Here is a 20,000-nt window from a genome sequence, read left to right as displayed (position 1 = left end):
ATTTGTGCTCATTTTGTAATTATATCCAACTGGCAAGTGTCCGCCTCTCAGGGCCTGCACCGCTGAGCACTTGTTCATGTGTGGTTTCTGTAGCTGATAACCCCCCACGCCATCCGAGTGCAGACGCCGCCGCGACACATCCCTGGAGTTGTTGAAGTGACCCTCTCCTACAAGTCTAAGCAGTTCTGCAAAGGCGCTCCTGGACGCTTTGTCTACACTGGTGAGTACGTAGCTCCAGCCTCTGTTGGGCAGTGGTGGGTGCTCCGTCTCAGTGGGAGCCTCCAGGGGTGGGTGTCCAGGGGTCCTGCGGGGGAGGTACAAGTGAGGAGTGAGGGAGGACCCCTGGCACGCTGTTGAGTTTTATCGGGGGCACCTTTCCGTCTGCATCTTAGACAGCTCATGATGGCTGGACAGATGCAGCAGTGTGACCTTGGCGTTTCCCCCCATCCGAAGGCCTCTGCCTCTCACCAACTGAGCAAAGTGGAGCATGGAGAGTGGTTGGTAACTGCAGCAGCTTCCAGCTCCCCAGAGAGTGGCTGCCTCATGCCTGGCTGCCTGCAAGGCCTTGTGCCCACCCACTTGTCAGTCTGCCTCATCACTGCTTTTCAGTTGCCTGAGCTGTGACCAGGAAGGAGAAGTCACAGCCTGTCACTTACCTAGGCTTCCTGTGGAAGCCAGGCCTCTTTGCTATAGGCTGGGATCCTAGGCCCTGCAGGGTTCTGTCGCTTATACGTGGTCAAAGTTCCAGAGGATACAAGTAGCCCAAGCCCAGATGGATAGAATGGGTGGCCTGTGTGGCCCCTGTGCGTGCGACATGAGGGGTGTTTACATCCTGCTTGGCTCACACAAGTGCTTACTTGACATGATTTGTTTGAGGTTGCCATAGGTGCCGCAGACAAATGTCCCCTGAAGTCTACCCCACTTATCTGCGTTTTGACTTGTAATCTCAGTCTGTTCCCAGGCTGTAAGGCACCAGGAATGGTTCTGATGCAGGACAGCACCTGCGGAAGCCCAGGGATCATGGAAGGGATGAATGTTTGTTGATTATTTGTGGATATGCAGGGGCTGGGTGATATCCACATTGTAGGTCTTGGAGCCCTGGGATTGACCTCCTTTACCACCTGAAGGAGCCCTGGGCCTGGGCTGGTATCCCACTAGGTGCCATCCTCTGTCCTATCCAGCAGACAGGTTGCCTGGAGGTTTCTGAGGCCCCTTTCTGCCACATTAAGGTTCATGGAATCACAGAAGTGGCGAGTTCTTTCCTTTTCCAGGAAGGACTAAAGGAGCAGACTGGCTCCGGATAGACTTCCCCACTCCTCGATAGGCCTACGGCCACCCAAGAGCCTTATCTTATAGCAGCAGTTCTCAGTCTAGGGGTTGTGATCCCTTTGACAAACCCTATCTCCAAAAATATTTACAATTATAACAGCAGCAAAGTCGCAGTTATGAAGTAGCTATGGAAAGAATGTCCTCGTTGGGGGTCACCACAGCATGAGGAACTGTATTCAAGAGTCACAGCATTAGGGAGGCTGAGGACCACTCTTCTAGAGTGTCCAGCTCTGGACAACCCAGCACCCTACCTGGTCAATGTGGGGCACCAGGGTCCTAGGAATGAAGGGATACAGGGGTGACAGCATAGCAGAAGGCTGATGTGCCCGTCCACTTTGGGGATCTGGATATTCTTGGCCTCCTGGAAAGTCTAGAGGTTGAAAGAGTTCCTCTAGATTTTGAGGATGTGTCAAAACAAATGACAAAACAGGACATCTTTAAAAAGTGTAACGCTTCCACTCATTTCTGATTTCCTTCTGGGGAGATGTTCTCATGTAACCGTCACTAGCGTTTTCTTGCCTTCAGCACACTGTTCACTGAGCACGCTCAGTTCCTCCCTGTATCACCAAACGGGCTTCACACTGGACAATTTTTGTAAGTGCTCTGTATATAGCTGAGGGAGGCTGGGCTCAGCAGTGATGTTCAGTGCATTAGATGTCTTGAATTCACATTCAGCTTAAGCTACTATTAAATATTAACCCATAGTCAATTCTGGAACACCTACCGATTCCTTCCAATGAGTGCCTTTGCTGTTCAGGGAAGGGTACCCATATTGGGTGTCCAGTTCTTAGGGAGGTAAGAAGTTGGAGTCCTACCTTGGGCAGGTTGGTCACCCCCCAGCACTTTTGCCTTGGGGTCATGTGTATGAATGAGCTGCACCTGCTCCACTCCATGCCCATCCAGCATTCCTCCTCAAGGTAGCTGTCGGTGTGGGCACCATATAGGGCTGAGTTTCTGGCCAACAGGCCCTATGCAAAAATCTATAACATTTAACTAGATGGCCCTATGGCTCAGGGTACAAACTGTTGGGCCGTGTTGACTTGAACTCCTCTGAGTTCAATTTTCTCTCCTTGCTTCCTCATGGGGTTTTGGCAAGGATCAAGGACAACTCAAAGTGTCTGACATACAGAGGCCACTTAGTAAATAGTTTCAGCTGTGGAAAGTTAGTGAGAGTTTGGACTTCTGCTGAGGTCCGTGGGCACCTGTTCACATTTTGAGCTCCTTGAATGTGGAGATGGCGCATACTTGCTCTGTTCTGACAGTGAGCTGAGGGAGCCTTGTCAGTTTTGGGTGTACTGAGTGAGTCCCTATTCTGCTCATGTGGCCTGGCTTGGCTGGTGGCACCCAAGTAAGCCTATGTTCACAGTTGGCAATCCTTGCCTGCTCCTCACCAGCCTGCCTTCCTTGTTCTCCAGTGAGGTTGTTATGAGGTCCTGCTGGTTTATTTAGGGGCTGCTCTAAGCAAGATCTTCCCTGAGATCTGTATTCTTCCCAAGATTTGTATTCTTGGGGTTTTTGTTTGAATGTTGAAGATGGCTGGTTTTTAGAAGTGGCCAACCCCAGTTTTTTTGTTTTGTTTTGTTTTTTAAATTTTTACAAGCAGTTTTATGGCAGAGAGATCCAGGTCTTGATTTTCTTCCTTTGACTGTGTCTGTCCCCAGTGCTGGTTTGAACACTTGTAAACAAATGCAGGTGTGGAGGGTAGGAGGAGTTGCTTGTCATTGGCTGGCAGGGCCCATGTGGTAGCAGTCCCTGTTACCAGTTCTCCTGGGAAGATGGGTAGGGAAGGGCACTCTCTGAAGCTCCTTGCTCTCTGGTGAGGTGGAATGCCCTCCTTGACCAGAGTGTCCATTGCCTCCCAAAGGAAAGCAGTGTCTCCTGGGCTTGTTATAGCCTCACGAGCCTTTCTGGAGACTTACTGTCCATTCTGCATGGTTGCATCTACTTTCAAGCTGACTGGACTTGTTAGGCCCCAAGACTCAGGTCCTCCTGCCCTTAGATTGGAGATTTCTTGTTTCCTCATGTGTGAGCATTTGCTTCAAGGCTATGCAAGCTCAGCCCTTCCAAAATAACTAGTTACCGTGTGTGTGTGTGTGTGTGTGTGTGTGTGTGTGTGTGTTTATGTGTGTGTACGTGATCATTGTCAGGAATATACATTTCACATGTGTGTAAGGGATATAGGACTCTATATTCTCAGGGAGCTGAGGAAAGGTGGGGTCATAACCTGTCTGGCCTGGAAGCTTCTGTCTGATTTGCATTGCCCTGAAATTGATGGGACAATGAGTTAATCACAGGGACTCCCTCTCCCCAATGAAAACTGAGCCAGCCCCTCTGGATGTCACAACATGGGCGCCATCCCCTGGGCGTCTGGTTCCCATCAGTGTGCCCAGGCCCCGGAGGCTGCTGGGACACCTTCACATTTAACCTTCCCGGCATGAAGCCAGCTGTGGGGCCGCAGGGCCACTGGATAATGAACCTGGTCTTGGAGGAGGGGCTGCCACTAGCCTGCCAGAGGCTGGGAGGGACTTGGCAGAGGTCTAAATGAGCTGTTTACAGTGACCTGAGAAACACCAGATTTTTCAAAACCAGACCCTATTAGTCAACCCAGAGTGGTCGTGCTCAGCCTCTGCCCCTGGAAGGGGCAGGCTGGCCAGGCCCCATCTATCCAGCTCCTTGGCTGCTGTTCATAGTCCCTCTCAAGTCACAATTACCTTGGGAGGCTGTGGCGGTTCAGTTGATTAGCACGGTGAATTAAAAGAATGAGCCACAAATGACATGTCCAGCTCTTCCATAGGAGTTCTCTGTATTCCCAGCGAGCCTCACCCCTGCTGTAAGAAGGTCAGAAATTAGAGAGAGAGAACAATTTTCAAGCGGCTAGCACTTAGGAGCAGAATTAACAATCACTGTGTATGTAATTGCCAGTTAATAGTAAATTGCCTTTAGACTGTAAAATGCAATATAAACTGGTGGGCACCTAAAATTAAATTAATGAGATATTTGCTGCATTTAAAAGTGAATAGTTCAAATTAATAACCGAGTGCAGTGCTTGTTTTAATATTTGTCTAATAGCATACCATTGACTTGTTTAATAATAATTAAACAGTCCTGGAGTTGCCTACCTGAGGAACTCACCAGATAGGCAACATCAAGCAGCTTTTGCTCTCATATTTTTACTGCTACAAACACATCACATTGTTAAGAGTAATAAAAAGAAATTATTTTTTAATTAGAATAGTAACATTATGGCGTTACCTGATTAAGTTGGGTTGGAATTTGTATGCTTCTAATTGAGAGTATATCCTCATGAAAACTCCTTTTGCAGACATGTTTTCAAGCATGAAGTATATGGAGGGAAGGGAGGGAGGGAGAGGGGGAGAGAGAGAGAGAGAGAGAGAGAGAGAGAGAGAGAGAGAGAGAGTGTGTGTTAGTTTAAAATGGACATTTGGCAAAATGTTTAAATGTTTCCTGATTAACAAAGGAACAGAGGCTGCTGGTGTGGCTTGGGTTTAAGCCTAGTTCGGGAGACACCAGGAATGGGACTTGGGTTTTTTTTCTGCTGACCTTCTGCCCTGAAGTTTGATTGACCCACCCTCGTTTTAGAGAATTCTTTTTTTGCTCAATTAAAGAAATTATCACAAATTACTGGGAGTCAACATGTCGCCAGTAACAGACTGAGCCCAGTCTCTCAACAAGATCCTGGCAGTCAGCATAGACACATCTAAAGTGGACACACGGCAGATATCTGGAAGGGCCCCAGGTCTGTGATGCGTTCATTGGATGGGAATATTTTCATACAGACGTGTGCATTTGATGTCAGACTTGGGAGGCCATCCCTCAGTCAGTAATGGCAAGCAGTTTGTGTTCTCTCTGATACAGTGTTTAGGTTTGCTTGTGTCTTAAAACTGACTCCATATTGAGGGGTGCCCGCTCCACCTGCACCTGTCAGGAGATGGTTTCCGTCCTGATGAGTCTCCTGGCTGGCTTCTACCTCCCATGTCTTTCATTCTTACCTGGGAAAGCCCTTGTGTTTCTGGCGCATGGAAATGTTGCTTGTGAATATTTAGACATGGTTCTGTCCACATCGTGGATTCCAAGCACCCTTCACCACAGCTGGACAGCTCTACTTTTCTCTCTCCCAGGCCAGTGGTTCTCCCAACAAACCACATTGTCTGCAGAACAAATGATTCTAAATTGCTGCCCATGAGTCATGCCATTTGCATTCTGCTAAACCGAATGTTAAACACAAACTGCCCAATTATTTCAGCCCTAAGCTCCAAGCCACTGCTGTGCACAATCCAGGAACACATCCTATGCTACTGGCTCGAGAATGTGGGGCTTTTGACCCAAGGTCATCAGAGATTCCACCTCCCCTGCCAAGACAACGAGACACCCTACTTCCCTTCCCAGTCTCCAGTGCGTGTGGCTGTGGTCATACCTGTCACCCATGATGGTGGTCCCTGTTAGGTGTCTCAGGACGTCTGTGTCCTCATCACACCCAGCCACACCCTAGTAATGGATAGCCCTGCACACATTGGCTCTTATGTCAAGCCGATTATCCTGAAGGTTAGCATGGGGCTGCACTGTCAGCTCAGGCCATCTCTAGGTTCCCAAATTTGAGACTTTATCCAGCTATTCTATGACTCAAATAGCACTGCCTTCCTCCCAACTTCACCCCACTCTTGCTTTTCGCCACATGTCCAAACATGGCTAGCTGAGGGTGGTAATTTTTGTGTTGTTTTCACAAGGAGTAGGTGCTAAGCTTCCAGGCCCAGCACCTTCCCCTGGGAGTGGGGACTGGAGGTTGTGGGTGGGTCCCTATGAGCCTCAGGCAAGGAGGTAGCATTCACCTGGTGTCCTCCCTTGGGTGGCATCTGAGCCGCAATCAGGGAAACTGCTGCGTGCCAAGAGGGTGCTGGGGTACGGCTGGAGAACGTATCCTTTAAAGAGGGTTGCATGAAGGCTCACTGTCCCTGTGGTCTCCTCTTTCCTGTCTCAAAGGAGAGCAGGAGAATGAGGCACAGCACAAGTAGACAATTTGTCCTAATCAGTGACACCCATTTACCAGAATTGCTTAAAATGAACTATACCTCATACAGAAATCGCACATTTAGAGAGTTCCATTCATCATGTGAAAATTGAGGGCCAGTAAACTTTTCTGCCCCTCCAGTGGGATCATAGGCATGCATCAAAATGTTAAAAATGATTGGTGAGACGGGGCTGTCACCCATTTATCAAGGAAAAGAACATTATTTGCTAATTTCCCAACCAGGCTGGTGACAGGGTGCTTCGTCTTTAGACCCACGGTGACCAGCGTGGCCTTTTTGTTATTAGTACAAGTCAAGTGCTTTTGGGCTGTTGCTAAGAAGACACATTTGTCTGTCATCACAGAGGCTTTGGTTGCCTTCCAACTGGCTGTGACCAGGTCTGCTCCATGTGCCCGATTGGCTGTGTATGTTGGGGCTGCGTGAGCCCAAGAGGGGAGACGGACTGATAAATCACAAAGTTTCCATACCAAGGTGAAGGTATTGACTTCGCAGTCCACCTGACAAGACGTGGCCGTGAGGAGACGGCCATTTGTCTTACCCAAAGGACAAAAGGGTCGTTGGCTTCACTTAGGATAGGCAGGTTGTGGATGGTGGAGACAGGCCTGACCCTCTTTCTTTGACACAGGCAGGGTCCCTGTTTCCTATCCTCCCCACCTCCACCCCCTGGCAGCACTAGAGGAGTTTTATTTCCAGTTCTGACTGGGAAAGACACTGGGGGGAGTGGGGTGTGGGGGACAAACATGAACTGATAGCCATTTTAAAAGCACAACACAATGAAGGTGACCGAACAAAGAATAAGCAGGACAAAAAAAATAAGGTTTAAGGTAAGATGGCAGGCAGGTCACTCCAGGGAACCCTCTGGGGGGTTGATCATGAGAACCAATGCAGCTGCAGAGCCAACATCTTGGTGGAGAACTTTAAAAGGAAGTGGTAATTCCAACACCAAAGGGGAGGTGAGATAAACTGCCCATTGTCCCTCTTATGGTGACAAGGGACATGGGGTCTCGTAGCCTAGTGCTTGGGTTTCCTCGCACAGAGTCTATTTGCACATGTGTGATGGGCATGAAGAGGATATGGTGGAGGAGTGTTTTATTCTGGAATGTTCTGTGCAGGCTGGCTCCTGGGACAGCTGGACCAGGGTCCCTATGTGTCTCCGCAGAAAGCTTTTATTTCTAGAAGGTCTTAAGTCTTGTCCATGTCCAGCAGAGTTAGAACAAGACTTGGGATGCAGAAACAACCAATAAATGATACATTCAAAGAACTGTTGCTTGACTTCTGGGCCTTTTAAATTTGTTGTAGAAAATTATCAGGATCTCACTTCCTCCCTTTGGGTGATTTTTAATTCAACAACAAAATGGAAGTCTGCGATGCAGATTGCTGACCCCGGATAACTGCAAAGGTTCCCACAGCCCCAATGAGCAGATGGGATTTGCCCTTTTGGGTTTGCAGGCATGGGCTGATGGAGTGGTGCATATTTGTTGAAGGTGCAGATGGGATCATGTGACAATTTAAATCACAAATTCCATAGGGACCAGGAGCTACCACAGATCTTGGTGTACATTAGGCTCAGAGGAGTTTTTATTTGTTTGTTTGTTTTGAAGACATAACATTATCATGAGTTTTTTTCTCTCTCTTTCTTTTTTTGACTCTAGTTAAAATTCTCCCCTGAAGCATCACTTCTCAGTCTTCCACATGTGGAAACCCTACTGCTAGGCAAGGGAGGCCTAGGATCTCTGAGACTTTCTATTTCTAGGTCCAGATCTGCCCCTCGAGGCATCCCGTGGGCACGCAGCGGTTGGAAAGCTGTGAGTTGGGTTTGGGGGTTCAGCTAGAGTTCTGCTCCATCTGTCCACCTCCTCCCCTTTATCTCCCTTGGTCTCCATGGGGATGAGGAAGTGCTGCTGGCCTGTGCTCCTTGGTCCTGGCCAAGATCTCAGTCCACGTCAGTGTAGCTGCCCCCATGTGTGCATAATAGCCGTCCATCACCTACCCGTCAGTGGTTTTTCTTTGATGATAGTACTCCCAACACAAAATCCCTCACGGAAGCTTAGGTCTGTCAGCACTCAGGGGCACACACATCAAGGGTCCAGACTCCTGTTGTGTGTTCATGGCTATGGCAGGTGGCTGCTGTGTGTGCCCTTGTCACCCAGCTGGGGTATATCCTAAGCTGAAGATTTTAGAATGTCCTAATGTGCTTCCTGTGGGTAGAAACAGCAGTCACTACCCCAGTGAAGGTAGTTTGCTATTTGTGAGCGAGACAGCCTGTAGCTACTAGAGGCCACAGGCTCACCAGTGTCCCTGCCTTCAGGGCACTCTACCGATAGTGCTGACATTCTGCCTTGAATAAGGCCCCAAGTTCTATTTGATCTTTGTCATGGCATCATAATAGAAACTGGGTCCTGTATTTACCCATGGATGATACACCATCTCTTTCATTGCTCCTCAGCCAGGAGCTTGGGAAAGCCAGATGATTGGATGCCCAAGGGGAACGTGGTGTCTCAGTTTTAGATATGGTGTGGTGGTGCAGCACAGGTCACTGTGGTTTGGAATCTGCCTTCTTGGGGGTCAGTGTTTATCTCATGCATGTCTAGGCTGAGTCCTCAGTAGGGTATTGTGGGTGACCCTTGGGAAGGAAAATCAGCAACTGTTGAGGTGCTCAAGGCCCCTGTGTGAGGGAAACACATCTTGCTGGTGCAGCAGTGGGTTCTTGCCAAGGGCAGCTACTCTTGTCTTCATTCTGGAAGCTCCCCTGGGATCTCCATGGCCTGTGACACACATGGAGCACAAACGTTACCATAACTGCATTGACTCAGTCCTGTGGGACAGAAACGGTGTGGAGAGACGTTAAAACCAGCCTCAATGCCAACAGTATTCTCACATACTGGATTCAGGGAATAGCAGTGGCTCCTCGAGAACATGCAGGGGGCAGAGCTGTGGGATTTTCTCTAGAAATGGCCCTAGTGCTCAGCCAGGGTGTGGAAGATTTCCACTAAAAATGTAGCCTGCTCTTGGGTGTCCAGGGAGCAAGTGTGGGGCGGGGCATGAGAAGCTATAAAGGTCACAGGTGAGGCCCAGCCTCCTCAGGTTACCAGACAACTTGTGATCTCCAACATGCATGAGAGCAGAGCTTGACCCTTCCTCCCCATCCCTCTCCCTTTCCTAATTCTTTGACAATTTCATCTTATATATTTTAGGTCATTCACTCCCTATTTTCTTTTTCTACCCACCCCCCCTACTGAAAGCAATTTTCTTCCCAACTAGATCCCGTCCCATTTTCATGGCTTTTTTTTTTTAATTCATCTGACGATGTAGCTCAGGTTGGCTTTAGGTGCCTAATTCTCCTGCCTCTGTCTCCTGAGAGCCAGGGTCACCGCCATGCAGCAGCGAATCTGGCCAGCGGGCTTCTCTCTGTGGCACATGTAGAGTGCAACTCCCTATGCACAAGGCCTGAGCTATGAGGATTCCGGCACTTATGCTAATCCTGGCACATCTTTAAAGGCTTTGCCTCCAAATATCTCTTTCCTTCTGTATTCAACCTGAAAGACCTGGAGTTAGATGCCAGTGGAAGGCAGGAAGGTAAACCATGCTGGGAAATCCTATGTGGGGGTTCCCCCAGTGCACAGCTGGGTTCTGCCTTCCTCAATTGGCATGGGTCCCTGCTCTTGCTGGAGCACCTGTGCTACCTGCCAGACACTATGCAGAAGAGCATTTTCCTCAGCGCAGGCGCACCCAGATTAAAGCCTTTACTGCTGTTCTCCCACCTACAGCTAGCATGCACATCAATGGGGTCTATTATGACATTTCCACACACTCACAACATGCAGTGTGTTGTCTTTCCTCCTCATCACCACCTCCTGCTCCTCCCCTCTTCCCTTCGGATCTTTATGTCCCCTCTACTTAAAAAGCATCTAAATCTTGCCTATGAGGAAAAACATTGGAAATTCACCTGAGTCTGGCTTATTTCACTTAACATGGTGATCTCCAGTTCCGCCCATTTTCCTGAAAATCTATGATTTCTGTTTTGTTGTTTTTTTCATGGCTAAGACTCCATAGTGTGCATGAGCTTCTTCCTTACCTTTACTGCTGATGGAGTCTAGACTGGCTTTACATCTTCACCCTTGTGAGCAGTGCCACAGTCAACATAGGGTGTAAATACTAGGAGCCTCACATCTGCCTTGTGTGCAGCTGATCTACAAAGATGGCCAACAGAAGCTGAGAGACTAAAGGGTTTTTATATGCACAGTGGTGTACAACCCTATCTCCATGATTTTCATCCTGAACTGTGGTCCACATTCACATTTCTCCTTCCCATTCCTGGCTTTGGCTGCTACGGGTCTAACCCTCACTCCTGTAGATTTGTCTATTCTGGTTCTTTGTCAAGAGTAGATCATCCAGCACACACCCTTTGGAGCATCTTCTTTCACATAGCGTATGATATTCTTGGGTTCCACTGGGGCATGTGTCTGGAGATATGTCTTTACATGCCTGAATAGTATTCCATTGATAGATGTACCACATGGTTGCTTTTATGTGTGTAGAGGTTCATGGACATGTAGATATTAAGGACAAATCCACGAAGATGTAAGACAGTGTGCTCATTTTGTTCCTCAAAATTAGAGATACTTGATAGCTTCATCATGTGGTCTGGGTGTCTTCCAGAAGCCCGGCCACTGGGCCTCAGCACCTTTAAGCACCAGCTATATGCACTGTTCTAAATGAGTCTGGCATGTGCTGTAGGGTCACCTTGAGTAACCCTCTTAATATTTTCTAGGAAATAGAGGTTTCAGAAGGCCATGGGAGCAGGGACCCTCAGCCCTCAAGAGGGGCCCTTTGTCTTAGGTCACAGCTTGAGTGTCTGTAGCCTGGGAGAGCTGGCTTCCCAAGCTTCCTCTGCAACTCTATTCCGCACAGAGATTTTCCTGCTGGCTTTAAATGTGTGCATCTGTTGCTGTCCACAGAGTGTTTCTCTTGGCTTTTATGACCTCCTTTTACCTCCCATGAAATCTCTGAGAGGATGAGGACACAGGGAACTTGCTTTCCTGAAGCACAGAGTGATGTATGGGAGCTTGTGGTGATTGTCTGATATTGAGAGTGGTTTTACTCACTGCTGCCCCTTTTGGAACATACTTCTCTACCTAGAGAGCTGGTTAAAATTACAGCTTTGGGGATGGGGAGGGGGTTGTCACACACACCAGGGATTGGCAGACCTTAGATGTTTGTCTGGGGTGTGTCTGTGCTGGACCACCCTGAGATGGAGAGGTGTGGTGATGAGAGTGCAGTCTCCGGGGCCTGGGTTTTCTTGAGCTGCAGGGCTGGGCTTGGTTGGTGTAGTTCCCCCATGCTCATGCAAGCCACAATCCAGTGCATTCTTTGAGGTGTGTAAACAAAAGTGTTTGAATGCAGTCCAATAGTTGTCAGCAAGGGTATTATTTTGGTAACAAGGAAGATGGGCTGCCCCCTTTTCTGCATTTGGTGTCACATCACAATGCTGCCATCCGCTGCCAGGCAATGGTGAATGGAAGTGGGTCCCTGTGCAGTAGGCCGGCTTGGGCTGCCTGTATGAATACCAGAACAGGATTCCCCGAGTGTACAGGGAGGCTCCAAATTGCAATCGGAAGTCACTGTGGTGCTCTTATTCCAAGAAGACGTGTTGATGGAACATGGTAGGTTCTGGAGGAACTGATGGGAAATTGAGGCCAACCCTAAGTGGGCCTGGCATTGGGAATGTGTCCCCCTACAGTGACCCAGAGCAGACACCAAACAAACCCCAAGCTACTCATAGGAGACACCAAATTTGGGGTTGACCTCCAAGTGCAGAAGTGTGACCTATGAATTCACTGTTTGTCCCTTAGCCAGGCCAGCACCCCAGTGAGCGGTGTGGGGACCGCGTGGCCTTTGTGTTTCCCATGCACACCACAATGCCTAGCTCACCCTGCCGAGTTCTGTGATTGAAATTCATTGCCAAATTTATTGAGAAATTAATGAGAAAAGCTGCGAAGTATTGACTTTGAGAGGAAAACACAACTCATCTTGAATGAGGAGGAAAATGCAGCAATAATTTAGCCACTATTGATTTGGCCCTGTCCATGTATTGATCTTCATTTTACAATATTAATTTGCACCTGCAATCGGCTGCAAAGGGAACCGATTTCATTTTGTGGCCGCGTTAGTGTGCAAAGCATTAGGTGCTCTTAAACAGGGAGATCCACACGCTGGGTTGGGAAGGTGATCCCCCCCCCTCGTTTCTGCTTGTTACTGAAATAGACTAAAAATTAAAATTTTTTGTCCAACAAAATATGAAAGCAAAAGCCCGTGTAAACTGTGGCACTCCTCCCGCTGCCCGGCTGCTTCTCATCTACACTAAGAGCCGTCAGCTGCCTGCGACTCCAGCCACCCCTCATCATCATGCCCGGATCAGTTCAAAGTTCATGAAATTTCTATGAGCATTGATCTTGCCCCATTGATTTTTTTTTTTGCAGCAGATCTTTGAAATTTTAATTTCCCGAGCATCTGAATTTCTTATAGATGAAATGCGCTTGCAGGAGACAGTTGATGATAAAGTGGAGAACTTAGCATCATTTTAAAGCCTAAAAAAGGGGGGAGAGAAAAACCCAGGCATTTGGGGACTTTGTGTAGTGTTTTGAGGTGGAATGATGAAAGTGCTCTAGCTGGAGCAGAGGGGACACGAAGGGTGGGGGTGGGGGTGGGGCTAAGTATCAGTTTTGACTTCCGAAGCCACACATTTTTTAGTGTAACTTTTTATACAGTCATTTTTGAAAGAAAAGCTATCTGGAGAAACAGCAGGCCAGAGAAGCATTCTTCACAAGCAATCGTTTGCTCACAGCAGTCTTTATCACCTGGTCAAGCTCACCTAGTTACTTATCAGTGGGACATTTAATAACCTCAAGGTGATATAATTGCTATTGGCATTTTTCCCCCTTGGATTCGGCTGGTTAATGTGTAAACTACTTGTCAGCAAATAGCACTTTGTCACGAAAATCACCAACACCCTCTAGAGGAATGTCTTTGTATTGAGCAATTTAATTTTACTTTATTTAATTTTTACACATTACAACCTGTGTTCATTCAGGCACACTGACGGCTTGTAGTCTGTTGGGGCAGGGCCTGGGCATCCCTGTTAGTAAAATATACTATATCTTATTTAACAAACCCATCGCCTTAATTGAAGCGCGCTCTTGTCCCTCGGAAAAGGAACTACAGATGTTCTTATTATGTAGTTATGTTGCTAATGTGAAAAACGGCCTCATTATGAGGATCTGTTTGTAGCAAGAAAATTACTGCATTATGACAAATGCATGATTGGGAAGTTACAGGAAGCCGATCATTATTGAAATGAAACTGGAGCTCACTTAATAGCTGCAGCCAGCAGCTGGAATGGAGCAAATGACTGTCTTCCTGTTGTTCCTGTTGGAGTCGGGCTTTGGGCAGGAGACTCTGCTGCACTGTAACCTGCTTGCTGGCTTGGGCTGCCGGGGTGGAAAGATGGTGCTAGAAGCAGCTGTTTTCTACCTGGGAGTCTCCCCCTCGTGTGTTTAATGTCACCGTTTTTAAAGATACAGCTGGGCTACAAAAGCAATTACTCCAGCAGTCCTTAAAGGCGGGCCACTGCTCTCTGGCTGGCAGCTGGATCCAGGTCTCCCTGGAATGGCAGGAAGGTGTTCAGGAGGTGGTTTGTCACAATTCAGCTTTGTCACTGTGGCCCTTCCTTCATGCAATGGTCCCTTCCATTTCTACCGCCTGGATTGGGGGTTGTGGGGAGCTGCCCACAGCAAGTTTTGGCTCTTGACTGCTGCCCTTGAGGATTGGTTTCACACCACTGGGAGCAGGCACAGCTGAGCCCTGGAAGAATAGTAGCTGCTTAGTAAATTTCTGGTGAGTGAGTTGGCCTTCCAAAAATTCAGGGGGCTTAGTTTCACTCCTAGGAGTTCTTCCTCTGCAGGAAAGCATCCTAGCCCTAAACATCGTCTTTTTGATCTGCAATGTTTTCTACATGTCATCTGTGGTCAGGAGCATGTCCTCTTATTCACATAAGTGAATGGGGTTTACACACCAATGGATTAGCCATTGAAGTCTGACGAAAGCCATTTACATTTTGGGAGGTTGGAGACAAACACAGAACCCTGAGCAGGGCTGGCTGACAAAGACAGTTCAGCCATCAAAATGTAAACTCCAATGACTGATGTCACAAGAAAGAAAAACCCCGCACGGTCGCCCATTGGTACATTTCTAATTGCAGCAGGCCAGTTGGAGGTACTCTGGCCCCAGCTGCAGCTCAAAGCCTGATGCCATTTTCGGCTGCCACATTAGCTCTGGCAATCCCAACTTGAACCGACATCACAGACCGTTAAAATTTTATCAATTGCGCTATGATTAATCCCCCAGTACATGGGCATGACTTAAATATTTAGAACGCTTCTTCTGTTATGACTTCAATGCATGTAAAGTAACGAGATTAACTCCAGTACACTGGGATATATTTAAATATGCGCCCTTCTCAAGCTGCAGGCTCTCCGGCGTGCGCAATCACGTCTATGTGGTCATGTCAGGCTCTATTTGTAGGGCCCACGCTGGAGACTGGCCTGCATATGATAGCCGGATATCTGGCCTTTCACAGGCTGCCTGATTGCTTGGCTCATTTGGCATGGGATGTGATTCCCGGCCATTCTAGCTTCTGATTCATTCAGGTTTTATTGCTGTGTAATTTTCTTATTCTAAAATAAAAGCTCTCCAACAAAAATTACTATGCATTAGGCCACAGTAGCCTACTCAAATGGATATTAATACAGTTTATCTCCAAAAGGACGAATAATGTATTTGAAACAGATAAAAGGCCCTCCACTAAATGAGGAATGTTAATATCTTATGGCACAGTTAATAAAGAGATATTTCACAGGGGAGATTTGTTTTATGACTTTTGATACAACAGCCTTGTAATCTGACATATCTTAAACGATATAATTTCACACATACATTCATCTACAGGCAGCAGGCCATCTTAGCGAAATTTGAATTCAGGACAAATAATGGGTGCTAATTACTTCCGGAGGGGGGATTTATTAGAAAACCCACCCTCCCTTTCACGGATTGACAGAAATCCATGCAGAAAGGTGCTAGCTTACAGATACATTTTTGATAAACGTTATTGTTTTTTCCCCTTCAGCAGAAAATAACATTTGTTTTGTTGTGTTTAAGGCAGAGTTTAAATTAATTTAACCCAGTGACACATGTTCAGAGACTAAGCATGCTGCTAAATAATTCCTTGGAATAAATTGCTTGGGAACGAAATGCATTAATTTATGGCTTTGCTGATGCTGACAGATGTGAGGGGCGGACCGACAAATATTAACATAAAACAAATTTGCTTTATTCTTCTTCATATTTCTTCTTCATCCCCGACTTGAGCTCACCCAGGGCTCCTTCTCTAATTATCCACGAGGTCAGTAAGCAAAATTGGGAAGAAGCTGGGAGATCAATACAAATTATCCCTGAGCAAACCAGTGCTGACAGTTTGAATTGCAGCATATGTTTACCCAAAATCAGGCAATTTATCTTAATATCAGCAAAGTAATGCAGTGCAGGTGAAAGGTCAGGCAATCTCTCCCCCTCATAATTACCCAGTTCTAAAACAGGAAAGTGGTATTGATTGGCCTGGCTTGGGGCTCTGTGACTGGACGTGCCAGTGCCTTGCCCTGGCTCGGCTGGGCTCTAGGCTGTAAACTCGACATGCCGAGGGGTTATTAGATGTGTGGGGAGGTCTCGTGCTTTCTCCTCAAGTTGCAGAATTGGCCAGTGAGGATTGAACCAGTCTTCACCAGCCATGGGTAGGGATGGGCTCCTTGAGGATCCAAGGGCTGCTGGCCATGGCAGGCCTTCAGTGGGACCAGAGAATGCTCCAGGGGACCCAGATGTACATGGGAAGACCCATCATCGAAGCAGAAACTGCCAGGACTGTAAAGGCCTGCTGAGGCCCCTGCTACTAAAGAGGAGGCAGGTTCCAACACTTTTGCTACATAAATACATTTGAGATTCTGGAGCCTGACCCCTGGGGGAGGGACATCTTCTGGCTGGAACAGCAGCGCTATGTCCCTTGCTGTGTGGCTCATCCAGCCAGTCTGGTAGGGACTGGCCCTGGCATACCTTTGTGCCCTGCCTGAACTCCCCTGATTAATTTGGTGGCATATTCACCACGGTGCTAATGCCTGTTGGCTGGACTCAAGAGATGAAAGGTGCCCTCATATTTATACCATTTGTGTGACACTTTGGGTCACAGAAGAGTATCATTTCAACCGAGACACTGAGAATGCTCTCCCGGAGTGAGTGTATGCTTATCACAGTCATAAAGCCTCTGAGAGCTTGCATTAAAGCGCCTATCACCTGTCAGGGGCATTTGCATGAAATCAATAACGGCTGCCCATCTATCTTTTCTGATCACCTTTCATCAGGCCGATTCATTAAGTCAAACAGTCGTGGTGATTAGCTGGCAGAGAGGAGAAACCTGACATGTTAGGAATGCACACTGGGCCACCTTCCCCCCTCACCACCCCGATCAAGAAACATAATACTTCATCTTACCCTTTTTGGACCAAGTCGTTGGCTGGGACTGGAGCCCATCCTCCCTGATGTCCACACTGCATTTTTTGCCTGACACCCTTGCCCGTGCCGAGGCAGAGACATGACAAATTGTCCCCCCAGTCAATGCTGACAGCTTCTGATGATTAATGGTCTGATTATGAAGTGGTTTTACACATATAGAATTTACATCACAGAGAGTTAGAAATTTTGCCATGTCACATACACCAAGGCATTTTGAAGGGTTTTACTATTTGCAAAGAAAAAAGAGGGCAAAATCCCAGCAAAAGCCGTGTCATGTAAAATCAATACATTGGATCAATGCTTTATTAACAAGAAAATGTCTTACTTCACATTCCTGTGCGGACCTTTGTCTCCGGGATGTATGATGGAATGTCAAATCATATTGTGGTCCTCAACTTTCGGGCGCATTATTGAGTGTACGTGTAAGGCGTCCTGGGTTGCTTACAAGACGCACCGACAGCTCAGCACTCAAGGATAATGGTGACCAATTATTGTGGAGAGCACTTTCCAAGGCAGCCCCAAGCTTCCTCTTAGGAAGCTCTGGCCTTTTGTGTTCTCCCGCACTCTGCAGACCTGGGTGGCGTTAATCATCAAATTACTAATGAGTGATGGCCCAAATTGCGGGCGGGGTAATGAATAGATGGCGGCAGGTCTTATTAGTCTCCGAAAACCTCCTGATTTATGTCGCGCCATGCACCGTGGAGTTACTCCACAGAAAACGATATCTACATCAAGAAATAATGTACTCTAATAAGTATTTTCATCTTAACTCGTGTCCCCGGGCCTCCGGGCTCAGTTTTTGTTGGAGTCAGGCAGAGCCGTAATAAAGCCCGATGGCTCCTTATAAAGCTTGTTAAACACAGTGTGTGCAGTCGAATGGAGTCCCGGCTGTGATTCATGCACTGTACAGGGCGCATGTGCCTCTGATTTATGGCCACGCACAGTTCATAGTCAAAATTACAATTTGAGGGATAAAAAGATTAATTACTATTTGTGGCCGGCAATTTCGTGGGGCTGGTGGATTGCAGCTGTGGAATGATAGTGCTCTATATCAGTTTGTAGTCAGCCATTCACAGATTATTAAAGCTTTGCAAGAGTAAGTGTTCCTCCTGCCTGGTCTGTGCTCAGGCAATATGCTAGACAAAAAAGGACCACAGGGATAAATCTGAGGCTAGCAATAGCCGGACATATGTCATAATTGCCAGTTTCCCATAAATCCCTGGCTGGTGAGGAACGCACCGTGTGATGCAGGCGCCACATCATGGCTGTGGTGATGGCTATATATGGCCTCAAGACCTGTCACTGCGGGACTGCACCGCCATTTTTACAATATACCGAGCCACCCTTTGACTTTCTTCCAGTCTAATTATAGATTAGAAATAATCATTGCTTTTATGTGCAGAAGAAGTGGGGAATGGGGAGTCTATTCCTTAAGGCAGGGCAAACATGCAGGGGTGCTTTCGTGGGAGCGCAGTGGGGAAGAACTGTGCATCTGTGTGTAAGCATGCGATAAATGCACCGTGGGTGATGTAACGCCAGTGACTGACTTGCTCTGTGTTTGTGTGTCCCTGTTGCAGCCCTTAATGAGCCAACCATAGATTACGGCTTCCAGAGGTTGCAGAAAGTGATACCCAGACATCCAGGTGACCCCGAAAGGTTACCCAAGGTTAGTACAAGAGCACATGATGCCCCTCACAGGTTGGGGTCATCTGCTTCTGGTTCAGGGGTGATGGATACTCCGGGAAGACAAATGCCAGACAGCCCAAACCCTGTACCCATATCAAGGCCAACAGGTATGGGGAGCTTCCTAGCCCACAGTGGCACATGGACGGATTCTCACTGTATGTTGTTTCTTTGGAGGGCCAACTCTTTAAAGGGAGAAAAAAAATAGCTTTTCTGATAACCAATATTTTGGATTCTGCAAGGGGGACATAAACTTCCGCGTAATGAAATAGTTCAATTAAACATTTTCCACTCCAGTAGCCCGCACTGATTTCCATCTAGGCAGCTCCAGTCTGATCTGTGATTACTTGACTCTTGTTTTCCTTTCATTTTCTAAAGCTCGATTCAGTTTAATCTTTTGTTTACAAAGCTTTTGTTATAAGTCCCCGACTTAGCAGGCTAACAAATGAAGTCCACACATTAATATCTAGGGGGCTTTTCATTTAAATCCAACAAAGACAGACGCTGCCCCGTTGTTTATGCACAACCCACATATCACAGAAATTCCATTTTGATGTATAACATTAAAGATAAGTCAAGCTTACAATTTCCCCTCTCCTTTGATATAATTTTTGTCCTCTCTCTCTCTTTCTTTTTAGAAGCCCTCTCTGATTTCCAAGGCAGAATTGAAAATGCAAAATGAAGTCATAATATTATAACTGATTATTTTACAATCCATTCCTCTGTGTACCCAAGTCTTGACCACCTCTGAGTTTTATTAACACAATAAAACCTTTTAGACATTACCTTTTTAATACTCAGCGTGAACATAAGCAGTATCATTAGGCTCCTCTTTAATTTGTGAACATGCTAGTACGGGGTTGTCAGACGCTTACAGACCCTCAGAGCCCGGGAAGACATTTTTCAGACACAGAGCAGTTAATGAAGGGGTTTTGTTCTGGGGGTGAGCCTGGAAGCAGCAGTTTGTCCTGAGAAGAACTGAGGTTTGCTTCTGCAGCACCCTTACCCACAGGGCTTTGCTGCCGGCTTCAACCCAGGCTTGATTGTTATGGCTGGGGCCCTGGGCTTCCCACCCACCCACCTAAAGTCCATTGCCGTAGGCAGGCCCTTGTCAACACAGTCCTTAGGCCGAGCGACTGCAGAAGAGGTCCTGGCAACTCTCCTGGCATCCAGGATTGCTGTCCTTTACCCCTCAGCCCAGGTCTTTGAAGGTCCTCATATTACTGTGCCTATTGGGGTTCCTGGTTGGGGAGCATCTGGTTTCCTCCAAGCAACCCTATCACACTTCCAAGGAGGCGGGAAGGACTCTTACCAGCACACCTCAGAGGC

The 20,000-nt window shown here is 47.4% G+C and overlaps 1 protein-coding gene across 15 annotated transcripts in view; it reads left to right on the top strand.

Annotated features, from left to right (window-relative positions):
- Nucleotides 1-20,000, top strand: part of Ebf3 (EBF transcription factor 3) — a 117,999-nt gene that overhangs the window by 86,843 nt on the left and 11,156 nt on the right. For all 15 annotated transcript variants that reach the window (NM_001415982.1, NM_001108506.3, XM_039083383.2 and 12 more), the window contains exons 10-11: nt 94-220; nt 18,566-18,654. In NM_001415982.1, coding sequence (NP_001402911.1) covers nt 94-220; nt 18,566-18,654 — 216 coding nt within the window. The remainder of the gene's footprint in view (nt 1-93; nt 221-18,565; nt 18,655-20,000) is intronic.

Source organism: Rattus norvegicus, chromosome 1 (genome assembly GCF_036323735.1).
Source record: "Rattus norvegicus strain BN/NHsdMcwi chromosome 1, GRCr8, whole genome shotgun sequence".
Taxonomy (NCBI): Eukaryota; Metazoa; Chordata; class Mammalia; order Rodentia; family Muridae; genus Rattus; species Rattus norvegicus.
The sequence above is the reverse complement of the archived record's forward strand: the minus strand, read 5'-3'. Positions and strand labels throughout refer to the sequence as shown.